The following is a 15,569-nucleotide window of genomic DNA, read 5'->3' on the forward strand; positions in this document are numbered from 1 at the left end:
GAGAACAGAGGTAGACTTTATTCTAAAAGCTTAATCATCATTGTACTGGTGTCAGATAAAGTATAGGGCGGGGGAAGTAGGGACACCTATTCATACTTTTCTTGTCCCCTTTAATAACAAACAAAAATTTAAAGATTTATAAAACCGTATCCTCACGACTCCCACAGACCGGTGTTTATTGTTTAAAACACGATCAGGATAATTGGTTATTAAAATCAAATCCAACGAATTGTATTCTGTACGATTTCACGATTCCGCGTAAAATGTGATCATCACTTTACTAGTCTTGTAAAAAAAAGCAATAAAGAAATGTCGTTTACGTGTTTAGTACCACACTTGATCCTGACTGGCATTTTGTCGTCCAAACTTCACTCAAGAAATTACCAGTTGCCTTAATTCCGCTAACACGTCGTTACTTTACACAGAAATTCAACCCTGACCGTTTTACCCCAGAGAACACTTCCAAGAGATCGCCTCATGCGTTTATACCGTTTGGGGCAGGGCCAAGGTATGATTTTATTAAAACTGTGTTTTAACAAAATCTAGAAAAACCGTAAATTGAAAGCAACGACAGTGAAAAGACGTTTTATTTTTGTTTTGCCTTCGTATGGTGGGCAACGACAGTCATTAAAACGTATGTTTTCTTCTGCGAACTTTTTTTAACGTTTTTTTTCCTACAAAAAAATTCTTAAACCAAATAATTTCACAAAATTTAACTTATTTCGACAGAAACTGCATCGGACAGAACTTCGGCATGCAGCAGATCAGAGTTGTACTGAGCAAAGTGCTGAGAAAATACGAAGTCTACGTAGATGAGACTTTGCCGAAACCGGAGATGTCGCCAGGGGTTACTGTGCAGCCTAAAGACGGCGTTTTTATAAAAGTTAGAAAACTTACAACTCAGTGACCATTTACAAAGCTTTATTGACACAATCTTTTGATTTACGAAGCTTTAATTTGCGTTGTATATTCACGTAATAGCAATTAAACTGCAAAACATTTGTAGGCGATTTAAACTGGTGGACTTATACATGGCATTTTTGTTTAACTATCATGTTGTAGCAATTAAATTGCAAAACAGTGTACGCTATTTATAACTGGCGTATTGTGTTATTGACAAAAAGGAACAGTTAAAACCCATTGTAAACGTTCCATGGTGCTCCATGTAAACTGATATGTTACCAACTCAAACGTGTATTGTAATCGACAATGGCAGCGCCGAGCCTCTTGATTTTATGTAAACGCACCTATATTGTGTTACATTTTAACTGGTATGCTATCAACTGCAAAACGTTATGCTCTATTTAAACTTGCGTTTCGTATTGTAGACATTTAGTACATGACATTCTGTTTAACTGTTTATACGATTGAACGCTTTATTTTGTGTAGCAATAAGATCTTCGAAATTAAAGGTAAAGTGTTCGCATGTAACATTACTTATTTAAATATATGAAATTTAATTTAATTTTTTATAGGCTATTTATTTTAAATTTAACATTTACTAGAGTGGGGGAAAATGAGACGCCTTTAGCACAGAATAACCAAATATCCTGATAGTATTTTAAACAATTAACAATGATTTGTCGGAGTCTTGGGGATACGGTTTTATAATTCTTTGAATGTATTTTGATTACTACCAAATAGGACGAGAAAAAAAGAATAAAAAGGTTTCCCATCTTGCCCCACCCTACTATAACATATTTTTTTATTCATCTGTTTGAAAGCGATAGCGAAGATATATTATTTACAAATCGAAGAGATTTGAGTTAAAAATTGACCAGTCTGCCTCCGAGCATTAAAAAGATTGAAATACAGTTAATGCTCTATTTACTCTCTATAATGTGTCACTTAGTATGCAGAGAAAATAAAGAGAAGTAAACCGCCATTAAAGCCTATGCTGATACACACATGTGCGCGCTACCGACACGAACGTAACGAAATACGCGTGGTGGGAGGCAAACGCGATCAAACAGTTAAGATAATACACTGAAAACCGTAGGAGGAAATACCGCGCTAGCAGTCTAAAACCGTCACTTTAGGTAGACAGAAATAGTATTGTAGTGTAAGATGAATCTATAGTTAGCATATAGTAGGGGATGGGAAATGGGATGCCTTTTTATTCTCCTTTATCGTACCATTTGATGATGATAAACGAAAAAATCCCTCTATCCTCCCTTCAGTATACTATGGTAGTTTCCTAACTGTTCTGCATGGTCGTCGCATTTGGCTTGTACCACGCATATTTCGTCACGCCCTGTTTCGGTAGAGCTGACTTGTGTGTATCAATATGGACCACCTCTATAACCTACACTATATAAATTTTGCGACCGTCGTTGTTTAGATATTTAGTTCGAGCTAAGGTTAATGTTAGGAGAGACAATTAAAACTGATCCACTACAAGAAACATACGTGTATGGTACGATGAGGGGGGGGGATGGGACACCTTTTTATTCTATTTTCTTGTCCCATTTGGTAGTAAACAAAGAACACTCAAAGAATTAAAAAACCGTATCCTCACGACTTCCATAGAATATTGTTAAGTATTTAAAAAACGATCAGAATATTTAGATATTAAGTGATAAAGATGTCCCGTCTTCCCCCACCCTACTTTATGAAATAAGTGAAAAATAGGGCTACAGAATATAGGAAAACTAAAACAGACTCTTATAAAAACTTTTTTAAGTCCCGCAGAAATACACAGTTATAGCAACAGGTTTTACGATTTTGTCCCAATAATGACTACCGACATATTACCAAATTAGACGCTAAACAAACACAAACCGCGAGTAGGAATTGAGAAATGAAACTAGCGCTTCGCGTAAGAGCAAATATACAGCTACAGGGAGAAGCTATAAAGCAGAACGCAGTGATTAACTTTAAAGGTGTGAATCGCACGCTATGGGAAAACTACTTTCTAGAAAGGAGTGAAAAGCGGGTTTTATAAGGTGTTAATTAAACGTTTTATTGGACCGACGATAACTTTAGTGTCCAGGCCTGCTTATACTGTCTACCTTTTTGTAAGAGGTGTATTAATGAATTGTTGTTCTTTGTCGGTACGTCGACAGTTTTTAGTGGCGGATTCTGCTTACTGTAGACGTTAGTTACGTACTAATGATTTTTTTATATAGCAACTTTATAACGACCGTTCCGATAAATAAATCTAAACACAGTTTTTCTTATCTCTTCGAAAACGGTAGCGATGATCAATCATTAGCGAAGATAAAGCAAACAAAAAATGAATCCTTTAAAAAACCATGGATAAACAGTATGGGGAAAAGCGTCAGTAAAAAGCAGGGCTTAACCATAGTCGTAATTCCTGGCGATACGAAGTATTAATTCAGGAAGTATTGGTCTGTTGTTCAGCCTAGAAAACGTGTCTATAAAAGTGATTTATTCGAGCTTATTGTAAAGCAATTCAATTGAGTCGCATTTTTGCTAAAATTGGGTCCCATACTTTAGAACAGTTACTAGCCAGTTAGTCACAATCGATTTAGACAGACAAAATAATTGAACACCCGTGTTATAAAGGCTTGGGTTACACAAGGATATAAACACATTCATTTATTCAAATACATGGCGTACACTTTACACCTTTTCTTGCTTTTTTTAACCTTTATACTTATCCTTTGCAGGTCTGAATCATTTTTAGGCTGATTACCATGCAGTCTTCTGGTCTTTCTTCTATCTGGGACCAACTACAGATAAATGACTGGCTGCCTTCAAGTTTTCTGGTCGAGACAACTCTTCTAATATTGTTAATATATCTGATCACCCACTATGGTTTGCTATTCAGGGAGACTTACACTAAGTCGAGAAAAATTTCGGAAAGAGTTGGAGTTGACGAGAAGAACCGACACTGGTTCTTTGGACATTTGAAACATGTTAGTTGAGTATTAAATACTTTAAAGTGTTGTGGTTATATATCCCGTATTTCTGATCGTAATATAGTAGGGTGGGGGAAGATGGGACATCTTTCATTCTATTTTCTCGACCTGTTTGGTAGTAAGCAAAAAACATTCAAAGAATTATAAAACTGTATTCTCACCGTTGTTAACTGTTTAAAATGGTACCAATCTTACACCACAGTAATATACACATACTTTCCTTTGTTTTATTTCTAATGCTGTATTGATGTAGTATACAGTTATACACTGTCATAATCTGGGTCCCTAAATCTCATTTTTATATAGATAACAAACAATGAAGAAGGGTTACTGAAATTTGTTGAGCTCGCTAAGGCTTTTCCTCTCATGGTATCCCTTTGGTTGGGACCAGCGCTTACTACTGTTCAAACCTATCATCCTGATTCAACAACTGCTTTATTAAACAGTGGAGGTATATATATATATATATATATAGATGTATATGTCATTGTCTACAAATGGAAGTCATAGCAGAGGCGCCAAAAATATATCATAAAAAAAATATATATATCATAAAATATATCATAGCAGAGGCGCCAAACTTGAGATGACAGACTGTAGTTGCCCAAATTAAGTGTCTCGCCCATCAAAACACATGCCCACAATGGTGGCGTAAAAAATGAATGTTAATCAGTTACGAGGTGTTTAAAACAGAAACCTGGAATAAATGTTCTGAACTTCTGCCTATCCTGGAATATTCTGCACTGCATTGTTTAGTAAATATTACAACAAATAAGTTAGATTTATTTTATAAGAATGTACATTAAACCAGTCTTGCATGATTAACTATCCTTGCGTTTTATGAAGTTTAGCTCCTTAATATACCTTTTTGCATGACAATTACTTTTACATGTGTTTTAGTTTGTGTCTATAAACATAGTATAATGCAAACACATACAATATATACATATATATATATATTAAACAGCCAGACTTCAGCAAAATAAACACATTTCTAAATGCTAACATGTTACAACATTACAAGTTAATAAATAATAAAATGTGTTTTAGTTTGTGTCTATAAACATAGTATAATGTAAACACATACATATATATATATATTTGAGGTTTCTAGGCCACTCCGTATCAAATTAAACAGCATGTCCAAATGCTAACATATATCAACATTACAAGTTAATTAATAAATACGTTTCTTAAACAGCCCCGAAGAATGATCTTGGCTATCGTTTCATAAGAACATGGATAGGTGATGGCTTACTAACCAGTAAAGGGAAAAAATGGTTTCGTAATAGGAGACTATTAACACCTGCTTTCCACTACAAAGTTTTAAAACCGTAAGCAAACAAGGAAAATACTCTCTTTATATATAGTTTAGTGGTTTCCTTATGAACCATTTAAAAATGTTTGCTAGGCTTATTATGTAGTGTATACCATCCTTTAAAAAAGTATGAGAACCACTGAAACAGCTGCACCAAATTTAGTCGAATCTGTGTACTTATTATAAAAAGGTTGTGCACTATAAAATAGCAGCAATCATATAAGTAGGTTAACAAACATGTGAAAGTTTTATGACTGAAATATTTGATGTAATACATATTACATTACATTTGACTGCCATCACTGAACCCTTATGTACACAACTTTTTGTACATAAAGGCAAGATACCTCGTCATTCATATTTATACTGCTATGTAACCATTTTAATGCACACAGAGGTTTTAAATAAGAATAGTTAAGTCACGGCGAATGTACATAAACTCTTTGTACGGAGTGGCCTAGAAACCTAGTCACCCCATATCGACAATGCTATGTTTTAGGTACACAGAGGTATTTAATAAGAACAGCCTTGTCATGGTGAATAAACTGAACAAACTTTGCGACCAGCCTGTTAATATTTACACACACGTGGGCCTTATGACTTTGGACACGATGTTACAATGTGCTATGACCTCTAAAACCAACTGTCAACACGTCACGTAAGTACATCATGGACAGATAGAGCCAATGTGACACTCATAGTTGTAAAACATTAGAAACCTCATTAATTAACGAGAAAATATACTTTTGCTTGTTTGTATGAACACATAACAGCAGAATAAAACCTAAAAACTATTGTAGTTGCAAAACTAATAAACTAGGGTTTTAAAACATAATTATAATGTTCAAGTTTTTTCATTTACATCATTTTTTTTTAATTTAATAAATTAGGTAAGAGCTTTGTAGGTTGTTGGTAATGTGGCCTTTTATTTTTTATTCAAGTGTTTTAAGTTTTAAAGACTGTTGTTTTCTGGGGGTGACATTGCAAAAATGAAGATGTACTTATAGTCGTAAAACAAACGGAAACTTCCTTAATTAATCTGTCAAATACTGTATACTTTGGCTCTGCTTGTTTACATAGACACAGACACCTAACCTAACAGCAGGGCAAAGGTCGTTTTATGTCTACAAGTGTGGAGCTAAAACATAGAATGTCCTTTCTATCTAAAGCTTTACTACATCACGCAAGGGAATCCTAATTTCACATTTAAAGACAAGTTAAAACAACCTATATAACCACAGTGATCACCCTTACCTACTGGCTGTGAAAGAGATATCAGATCTTATAATAGCAAGAGTAAGACAACCATTGCATTTCTTTGACTGGATGTACAATTTATCAGCTGCTGGGAAGAGAAATAAAGAAGTCACGAAAATTCTGCATGAACATACGGAAAAAGTAAATGCATTTATTTTTATTTCGTTACGACACGACAATCACCCAGTTTTATGAGCACCAGTTCATGGCTAGATTTTTCATAACAGTTAAAATTTAAGTGACATTTTTTTTATCAATTAGTTATATATATATATATATGTATATTGTATAATAACATATATTGATTTGAAAATTCTTTTGTTTTAGATAATCAGTGAAAGAAAAGCAGTTCTGGCTAAAACTGCAAACATTGACCCTGAACCTTCTGATGTAGAAGGGTTCAGAAAAACGGAAGGAAAAACACTGGATTTTTTGGACATTTTGCTGCAGTGCAAGGTGACTTGAGAATCATTATTTTTTAAAGTAGTTTAGCTTCGAATTTGTTTGTATTTTTTGTAATGTATATCTGACAATTTAGACAGTCAATAAGAGAACATTCTGTGGAAGTTATTGTCATTAAATGTCCTGGCCAAAGACACACACACCTGAAATGGTAGCAGAGCCTTGAACCCATAACTTCGAGATTAAAAGCCGGCTTGCTAACTACTGTGTCATGGCACCAAAAATAGCAACATTTGTTTAGGGATCTCGTAACCAAACCCCAGAAGATCTTCTACGGACTTACAAAGTTATATTACAATATTTTTTAGGGTTATACCAGATTAGAATATATATTTTATACCAGATAAGCCATTAAAGAATAATTTATATTATGTTTGGTATCAGAAATAACAGAACAGTAAAATATTAGACATTCTTTTCAGATCACAAAACAAACGCCCGAAGATCTCTTACAGGCTTATAATACAATGTATTACCAGATGAGCCAATAAAGATCAATTTACATTACGCCTTGTAGCAGAATTAACAGAATAATACAATATTTGTTTAGGATGAAAATGGTGAAGGATTAAGCGACATTGAAATTCGTGATGAAGTCGACACTTTCTTGTTTGCGGGACATGATACAACATCTAGCGGTAAATAACTCACTAAGTTTACAGTAGTAAATATAGAGATAACTCACTTCAAAATGAATTTAACCTAAAAGTCTTGGCAGGTGAAATCTTGGTGTAAATTAAACAAACATACATTTACGTCATAAATTTATGAAAATTAACATCCAGTGGTAAACGTAATTCAATTGCAACTAAACTTACCTTAACTGAAACCTTGTTGTATGGCATACAAAATATTGGTGTGAATAAAAAAGGGTAATTTTAGCCAGAAATTCAAAAAATCTCATTTTTATATGAGTTTATTTTAAATATAAATTTATATTACAATAAGTCTTAAAGTGAGTGTTAATAAAACCTCAATTTGCAATTAAAATCATACGTTTTTATTGCCAAAGGTTTTTAGGCTTGTTACAAAACAAAGTATTTTACTCTAATACCGATTTAATTTTACCAGGAATAGCCTGGGCCATGTTTCATCTAGCAAAATATCCCCAATTTCAAACAAAATGTAGAGAAGAACTGAAAGAAGTGCTTGGAAACAAGGATGAAATAGAATGGTGTGTTGATTTAACTAACTTGGTAAATTGTTGAGATTAGCAGATTTACATTTCATCAAAAATGGCATGTCTGAATACCTTATATAAAACTAGTCATATGTTTTCTGGTTTAAAACTAACTTAAACTGTATGCTAAACTGTTGTATTTAACAAGCTTTACACCTCATTCAGAATAACGTATCTAACTAACATTCTTATATAACAATAAGAATGTGTTTTCTGGTTAAAAATTAACATTTGTCATAAATGCATGAAACTTATTTATCCTCTTTTTAGCACAAGTGTTTTGTTTTAAACACTTTGTGCGAGCTTACAAGTAATTTTCATACCATTTTTTATACATTTTTTTAAGGTTTTAAAGTACAAAAAAAAGAAACAAAAAATAAAAGAATGACAGTAGGCAGTAGCCAGTAGCATATATTTATTATAACTTAATGTATTAGTAATTCAAACTAATTTTTTATTAGGAGCGACCTACCTCAGCTTGTCTACTTAACCATGTTCCTAAAAGAGAGCATGAGGTTACGACCCCCTGTGTACGCAGTTGGAAGATATTTAGAACACCCAATAACCATCAAAGATAAAAACACAAAACGCGATACTGTGATTCCTGCCGGCACCAATGTATCAATGCATATCTTTACTTTGCATAGACACCCAGACTTTTGGGACGAGCCATCGGTATGTAATTTGTTAAAGTTATTAAACCTAGTAGTTAGAAGAAATTTGGTACTACGAAAATGTAACAGACAAAAAGTCTAATCAATTGTACAATAAAAGCAATATATTTCGCCAAAATGGCATCATCGGGCTCCTATTTAAATAAGGTAAAGACAGGAACCAATAAGCCTACATCCCAGGTCTCAGGTGTGTCTCATTGAAGACCTCACCCTCAGAATAGAATAGACTGGGACCAATAAGCCTGCATCCCAGGTCTCAGGTGCGTCTTACTAAAGACCTCACCCGTTTATAATAAAAAGAATGGCAAGCAGTAAATATATTTTTTATCATTTTCAGAAATTTGACCCTGAAAGGTTTACAAAGGAAAACATAGCCAAACGCCCTGCATTCGCATACGTTCCATTCAGCGCTGGATCCAGGTAAAAATTTATTAAACAAAAACATTTTTTTGCCCGCCAAAAATTTATCACCCACAAAGTAATTTGCATGGTAAATATGTGGGTACATGGTTTATGAAATAGAACACTGCTAAGTACTGATATAACAACTTTTGTTGCCCTGCTATGTCAAGATAACAAAGTTACGTTCTGATACATAGACTCATTTAACATTGAATCTAGCAAATTACATTATGCCGCGTATATAATTATTATAATAAAACTCTATTTTACGAGCCGTGCAGTAATATAGATTATGTTGGTTTAAATAACGAACTTATATTAACCCTACCCTAATGATGTGATGTCTCACTATACGGCAGGCGAAACTTGGTATAAATAATAAAATTTACCTATTAACACAAGACCATTTTACTTATTACGGTATGCCTGGCAACAACAACAAAAAAACTAGTTTAATATTGCTTGAAAGTAACTAGAAAAGTGATTATTCGAAAATGCCTAACTTGTCACAGAAAGTAAGAATTGTCAAATTAAAACAATAAACAAATTAAAACAATGAAAATAAGGGTATTACTAGTTTACAAGTATCTTATTACTATTCAACTCAAAACAATATACACTTACAGTTACAAGCAAACGACAACTGTAGAGCAAAATTACACAACTACAAACTATAGTACTCTGCTACTGCTAAAACAATCTGTTACAAAAAACATATTCACAACGAAAAGTAGAGTACAAATACACGACTACAAAACTAGTACCCTGCTACATAACTTCAAAAGTCTGTTGTCATTAAACATATTATTTACAACACACAACAATTTGGAATATTTCACATATTTGTATCTACACCACAAAGCAATTCTTTACAATTGTAAAGCACAAAAACAAAATTAAAATACTTTATCACATTCTGTCACAATACAAGTAAAACTGACTTTTCCGAAAAAAACTTCGGTTTATAAGAACAAGAAACAAAAACATTGGCTCACAAAAATATAAGTTTGACGCATGTATGAATAGAGACGTGCGTTATTGTTAATTTAAAGCGACAGAACGATTCGCGCGCGTTCTGTAATAGCATGTCTCTCGTCTCTGCGCTTGAATTAGTTTTCAGTCTTAAACCTACAAAAACAACGATCAGTAACCTGTATTTGACATCACGCAGACTCAAAGTCACACTAAACTAAAGCTAAACGTTAGGCAACAACGAGAAATTGTAACTATTTTGGAAAGAAGTGCCATTTGCCATTGCGCTGCTACAGATAAGACTTTTTGAAGGCACTGGACCTGGTAACCTACTATTCTAACTAATCTACCGTTTACAGAAACTGTATCGGGCAAAACTTTGCTATGAACGAAATGAAGATCAGCTTGGCCCACGTGATACGTAACCTGCGTCTTTATATTGACGATGAAACGCCAGTCCCCAAAATGCAGCCGCGTCTTATTTTGCAAAGTTCTACCGGAATTTTCGTCAAGATTGAGAAACTGGAACGGCAGTAGAAATTTTGTAGCTTTGTTTCGCTGTATGTATGCGCTATTACTGCTTGGAATGGCTTATTATTTGTAAAATAGTGCTACCTAGTACCTACTATATCTGTATAAATTTTCATTAATTTTTGCGCAATAAAACCAAAACTATGATTTTGCATACTAACTACTCGTTGTCTCAACACATAGAACTGTTGTGGAGTTACTAGAAGGGGGTCTTTATACAACTATGAATGGTGTTTCATACACCCCATGCTCACTGTCAAGTTATACCATCATACCATAAAAAAAAGGAAACTAGTTTTTAAATTTGTTTTTTTTACGACGCAAAAATAAGAAACAAACCAATGGTAGTACGAATGGGGTGCACCAATGACTAAAAGCAAACCAAGTACCAAAAACAAGTAAATACAATCACACCTGCAACTCTGCAGGAAAAAAGCGATCAAGAAAAAACTAAACTAGTGTGCGATTTTCCGAAAAAAAATGGTTAAAGCACAGAAAATTGCGATCTGAAAAAAAACTAAATGAGTGCGCGATTTTTAACAAAAATGGGTAAACGCACAGAAAATTGCAACTATTATCATTAAGAATTTAAAAAGGTAACGAAAATACTACAGAACATTATGTTTGTATATGATTTGTAGAAAATAATAAAAGCACATCAGAAAGGTAAAGAATTAAAGAGTACCAGAATTAAGACAGAACCAAAAATGACAGAAGTGGAAAAAATCACTGAAAAGTTTTAATTTTACTGTGCAGAATTAAGACACGATTTTACGGTTGTGGGAAAAACACAATTTAAATAATGTGAATAAAAAAGGGCCTGCCTTTTTGAAAGATAGGTAAATGTATACGTGTGCGAAAAGGGTACAAAAAATCGACCATTTAATTAAAAAATGTTTCAAGCCATCTATCTTAAATTGAACAACAAAGCATATTTTATATATTCATTAAAATGTTCAAAATTTCAGAAGAAAATTCAAAAAACTTTGTACATATTAAAAATGAAATGATTTTTGTGATGGTACAATAAAATATTTACTGAAAAATATTTTGAGATGAATAAAATAACCTCAGTAAATCTTGATAATCTTTAAATGAATTTTTGTTTTACAATCATTTAGTTAAAATTTGACCATTACAAAAAAATAGATTCAACCAATAAAATAATGCTCAAAAAAATGAAGCATTACACAAAAGTGGGATCTTCGTAACAACCCCTTGGTACACTGGCTTGTGCGTGTCCGTCTTCATCGAAAAAGCGGCGAAATGTAAACTCAAAAAAGGCGTGCTCTCCTGGCCCAAGTTTCAGAGTCCCATTGTTTAAAGTGGCTTCTTTGCCAACATTGAAAAAACTGTCTCCTCCAGGGGGTAGGTCAAAGTTGGATGTGTCTTCTGAAAACTTGATCTGAAATGAACAAAATATCCTTACTTGGCATGTTTTTTGCATTTTTAATGACTATATGAAAACCTTATATGAGCGATGCAAAAAAGTATAACATCTTTATAGGAGTTATATATACTCAAAATAGAGAAGAGGTACAGGTACACAAATACACAAAAGACCTTACAAAAAAAGAACTTTTCTCACCTCTGGAATATAGGGTGCTTTCATTTGCCTCAATTTCTCCCAAGTAATCCCTGCGAAGAACTCGTGTTTCTTCACTTCTTCCGCACCTCCCTTGCACCCGATCCTCGCACCCTGATCGCAACAGAACCTCCGGATGATATCCTCCGTTTGTGGAGCAAGTTGTGCATGATGGGGGATGCGGAGGCTCTTTTTGTAATTGATCACCTGAGAGAAGGAAGATGCAAGATCAGGATGCAATCAATACGCAGTTTGAGAGCTGGGGTAATAGGTCAAATACGCCCATATAGAATAGAACATCAGGGACCAATAAGCTACTTTACCTTGAGTTGCGTTTCTGAAGGAGTATCGGAGTGAAACGGGGGGCTGCCGACCACCATCTCATACAGAATGACCCCTACGCTCCACCAGTCACACATTTGGGTGTAACCTGGGAAAAAAGGGGGTTGAGGTTATTTTTATAAATACAAGGGGGTTCACACAAGTAAACCCTTCTGAATGCACCAAATGCAGTAAAAGAATGACCAAATTCAGATACTCAGTAAGAGCCCATATATTTAGTTACACGTTTATAGGTATATAAACTTTAAGACTTTAAAGTTGGCAATTTTCGCCAAATTACTTTTCATATATCAAAAACAAAAGTTTACCAGTTGTTGTGTATGGAATTTTTATTGCTATTTTTTGATTATTAGATTGATATATTAGATTGCCACTTTATTATTTCCATTATTAGATTGAAGTACAGGTGAAAAAAATAAGAAATTACCTTCTCTTAACAAAACTTCCGGAGCTATATAGTTAGGAGTGCCAACAAGAGAGCGAGCCACATGACGATTGGCGTCACGCCAACGCCGCAGATCAAGTGGTTTTAACGGAACGTTCGACCATTCGTGGCTGAAATCCATACTGTCCTGTCGGGAGTGGCCGTCTGTGTTTGGGAGTATGGGGTTAAATTTGGGATAAAAAATGAAAACTGTCTTATAATGGCTACCTTTTATTTAACAAGACATTCACATGAAAGGGAGTAAATTAGGAAAAAACAAAACTGCTATGAACTGACAGAACTATCTTGCAATTCAAAGAAAACAGACCCACACAACACAACAGATAAAAACTGTCTGATCCGAACTAGACTAAAACAACAAATATAAAACAAGCACAAACACAACAGAGTAGACGTTGGATCTGGCCTAAATACAAACATACTGACCGAAAACAAACTAAATAAAAAACACACAACCAAAACCTAAACACAGCCCCCCCCCAAAAAAAAAACATTAAACACCAAGACTGAAAAGCGACAAAAACTAAATAAAAAAAAACAGAACTAAAACCTAAACAGAGCCCCCCGAAAAACATTAAACACAAACACTGGATTAAGTTAGCTTACCTTTTGTATAATACTTGGAATCATGGGTCCATCGAAAACCAGTGCAAAGACCAAAGTCAGTTAACTTTATATGACCATCTCTGTCTATCAGTATGTTGTCTGGCTTAATGTCTCTGTTATAATGGTTACAGGTTATATATATTGTATATTATATGATAATGATATACAGAGCTATATGTATTATTATATGATAGATATAGGCACTCAAAGTGGTCAAACATAGGAAACCTTATTGTTATTGATTAATGTAGTGAATGCAATATACTTTGGCTCTGCTTGTTTGTATAGATATCAAACAGTTTGTGGTAAAGTACGAGGTGTTGGGTGTAAATTTCACCCCATGTTCAAAGTACAGGTTGTTTGGTGTCAGTAACGCCCCATGTTTAAAGTACAGGATGTTGAGTGTAAATTTCACTCCAGGCTTTACACATTATGTGGTAACGTACGGGGGGTTGGGTGTAAATTCCCCCCAATGTTTTACAAAAATATATCCGAATACACAACACACCTGTGTATAAATCCCATCTTATGCACGCTTTCCAATGCAAGCGTAAGCTCTGCTGTGTAAAATCTTGCAAGGGTTTGGTCAAAAATCTCCTTTTTAATGAGCAGACTCATGAGGTCACCACCAGGTATGTAATCCATTACAAAATATAAATTTTCCTTGTCCTAGGGGTGGAGGTAGAAGGTTTATTTACACAAACAAACATTTTAAAATAATCTAAACGGTTATAGAAATATACTTTTTAAACTGCAAAAAAAACAGAAATATAAAAAAAGAATTATACTTGAACTTTCAGGACGCTGTGATGTTGGTAAATTATGTCGTACTATGGTGCTATGAGATACATAGATCACGGTAGTCGCATCCTCGCAGGTAAAACACCTTTCTATTTAGGTAGATGAAACTACCTTGGTGCCTGAGTGTTGGGTAACGGGCCACCTCTGCCCCAAATCCATGGGTTTGGGTTCCTAGTTTCTCAACAAAGACCTTTTCTCTTTTTAAATCCTAGTTTCTCAACAAGGACCTCACCCATATAGAATAGAATGTAAAATGCGTTACTGCATTAATGAATATTATACCTGGAAAGTGTAATACAACTTCACTACCCAATCATTGTCAGCTTCAGATAGAATATCTCTTTCAGCTTTTACATGAGCAACCTGATTTCTTCTTAAAACATCTTTCTTTTTGAGAAACTTAATAGCATTCAATTTATCACTTGTTTTATTTCTTGCCAGCATGACCTGAAAGAATAAAATACATAAATTGTAAATTGACACACATCAAAAAATAATACATGGTCTATCAAACGAAAGTTGTAGTTTAAAAAATGTATAAGAAAATAAAACTATGACAAAACCAAATTGAAAAACTTCATTTAAATAACTACCAAAATAAAGAAAATAAATACATAACAAAAAAAATAAACAAAAAAAATAAACATTTATATAAATATAACAATTATTTTTCCTAAACCAATTACCTTTCCGAAAGCTCCCACTCCAATGCTTTTAATCATATCATACATTGATAAATCCATCTTGGCCCGCTTCAATCGGATGTAGTTCGATTCTTTCTTAAACAACATTTGTCGCATGCCTGTCTTCGTTTCTTCGGGAAGATTAAACTGAAGAGGAAAAGATTTTTAAAAAATTATTAAATCAAATAACTGTGTATATAGTAGGATGGGGAAAGATGAGACACGGTTTTATTCCATTTTTCCACCCATTTGGTAGTAAACAAAAAAGATTCAAATAATTTTAAAAAAACGTATTCTCACGACTCCTATAAACCGTTGTTAATTGTTGAAAACACGATCAGGATATTTAGGTATAGTATGTGCTAAAGATGTCCCATCTTACCCCACTTTACATATATATATAGCCTATACTGGTTTAAAGTGTAAC

General features: G+C 33.9%; 2 protein-coding genes across 3 annotated transcripts in view; one reads left to right on the plus strand and one right to left on the minus strand.

Annotated features, from left to right (window-relative positions):
• The window catches only part of LOC100187185 (leukotriene-B4 omega-hydroxylase 3-like), a 25,056-nt gene extending 14,216 nt beyond the window's left edge, over positions 1–10,840 (plus strand). Inside the window, exons 2-12 of the mRNA XM_018812218.2 lie at positions 3,633–3,881; positions 4,191–4,335; positions 5,086–5,218; positions 5,702–5,860; positions 6,444–6,600; positions 6,787–6,915; positions 7,472–7,559; positions 7,993–8,095; positions 8,563–8,776; positions 9,113–9,195; positions 10,509–10,840. Coding sequence (XP_018667763.1) covers positions 3,660–3,881; positions 4,191–4,335; positions 5,086–5,218; positions 5,702–5,860; positions 6,444–6,600; positions 6,787–6,915; positions 7,472–7,559; positions 7,993–8,095; positions 8,563–8,776; positions 9,113–9,195; positions 10,509–10,686 — 1,611 coding nt within the window. The 5' untranslated portion in view covers positions 3,633–3,659 and the 3' untranslated portion in view covers positions 10,687–10,840. The remainder of the gene's footprint in view (positions 1–3,632; positions 3,882–4,190; positions 4,336–5,085; positions 5,219–5,701; positions 5,861–6,443; positions 6,601–6,786; positions 6,916–7,471; positions 7,560–7,992; positions 8,096–8,562; positions 8,777–9,112; positions 9,196–10,508) is intronic.
• Positions 10,841–10,972: 132 nt separating this feature from the next.
• LOC100180080 (serine/threonine-protein kinase Warts) overlaps positions 10,973–15,569 on the minus strand; it is a 14,328-nt gene continuing 9,731 nt past the window's right edge. For both annotated transcript variants that reach the window (XM_026834861.1, XM_026834860.1), the window contains exons 16-21: positions 14,167–14,327; positions 13,659–13,771; positions 13,035–13,196; positions 12,589–12,695; positions 12,269–12,472; positions 10,973–12,085 (exon numbers count right to left, since the gene is read on the minus strand). In XM_026834861.1, the coding sequence (XP_026690662.1) occupies positions 11,867–12,085; positions 12,269–12,472; positions 12,589–12,695; positions 13,035–13,196; positions 13,659–13,771; positions 14,167–14,327 (966 nt within the window). In that variant the 3' untranslated portion in view covers positions 10,973–11,866. The remainder of the gene's footprint in view (positions 12,086–12,268; positions 12,473–12,588; positions 12,696–13,034; positions 13,197–13,658; positions 13,772–14,166; positions 14,328–15,569) is intronic.

The sequence above is a fragment of the Ciona intestinalis genome, chromosome 6, assembly GCF_000224145.3.
Source record: "Ciona intestinalis chromosome 6, KH, whole genome shotgun sequence".
In the NCBI taxonomy this organism is placed as follows: Eukaryota; Metazoa; Chordata; class Ascidiacea; order Phlebobranchia; family Cionidae; genus Ciona; species Ciona intestinalis.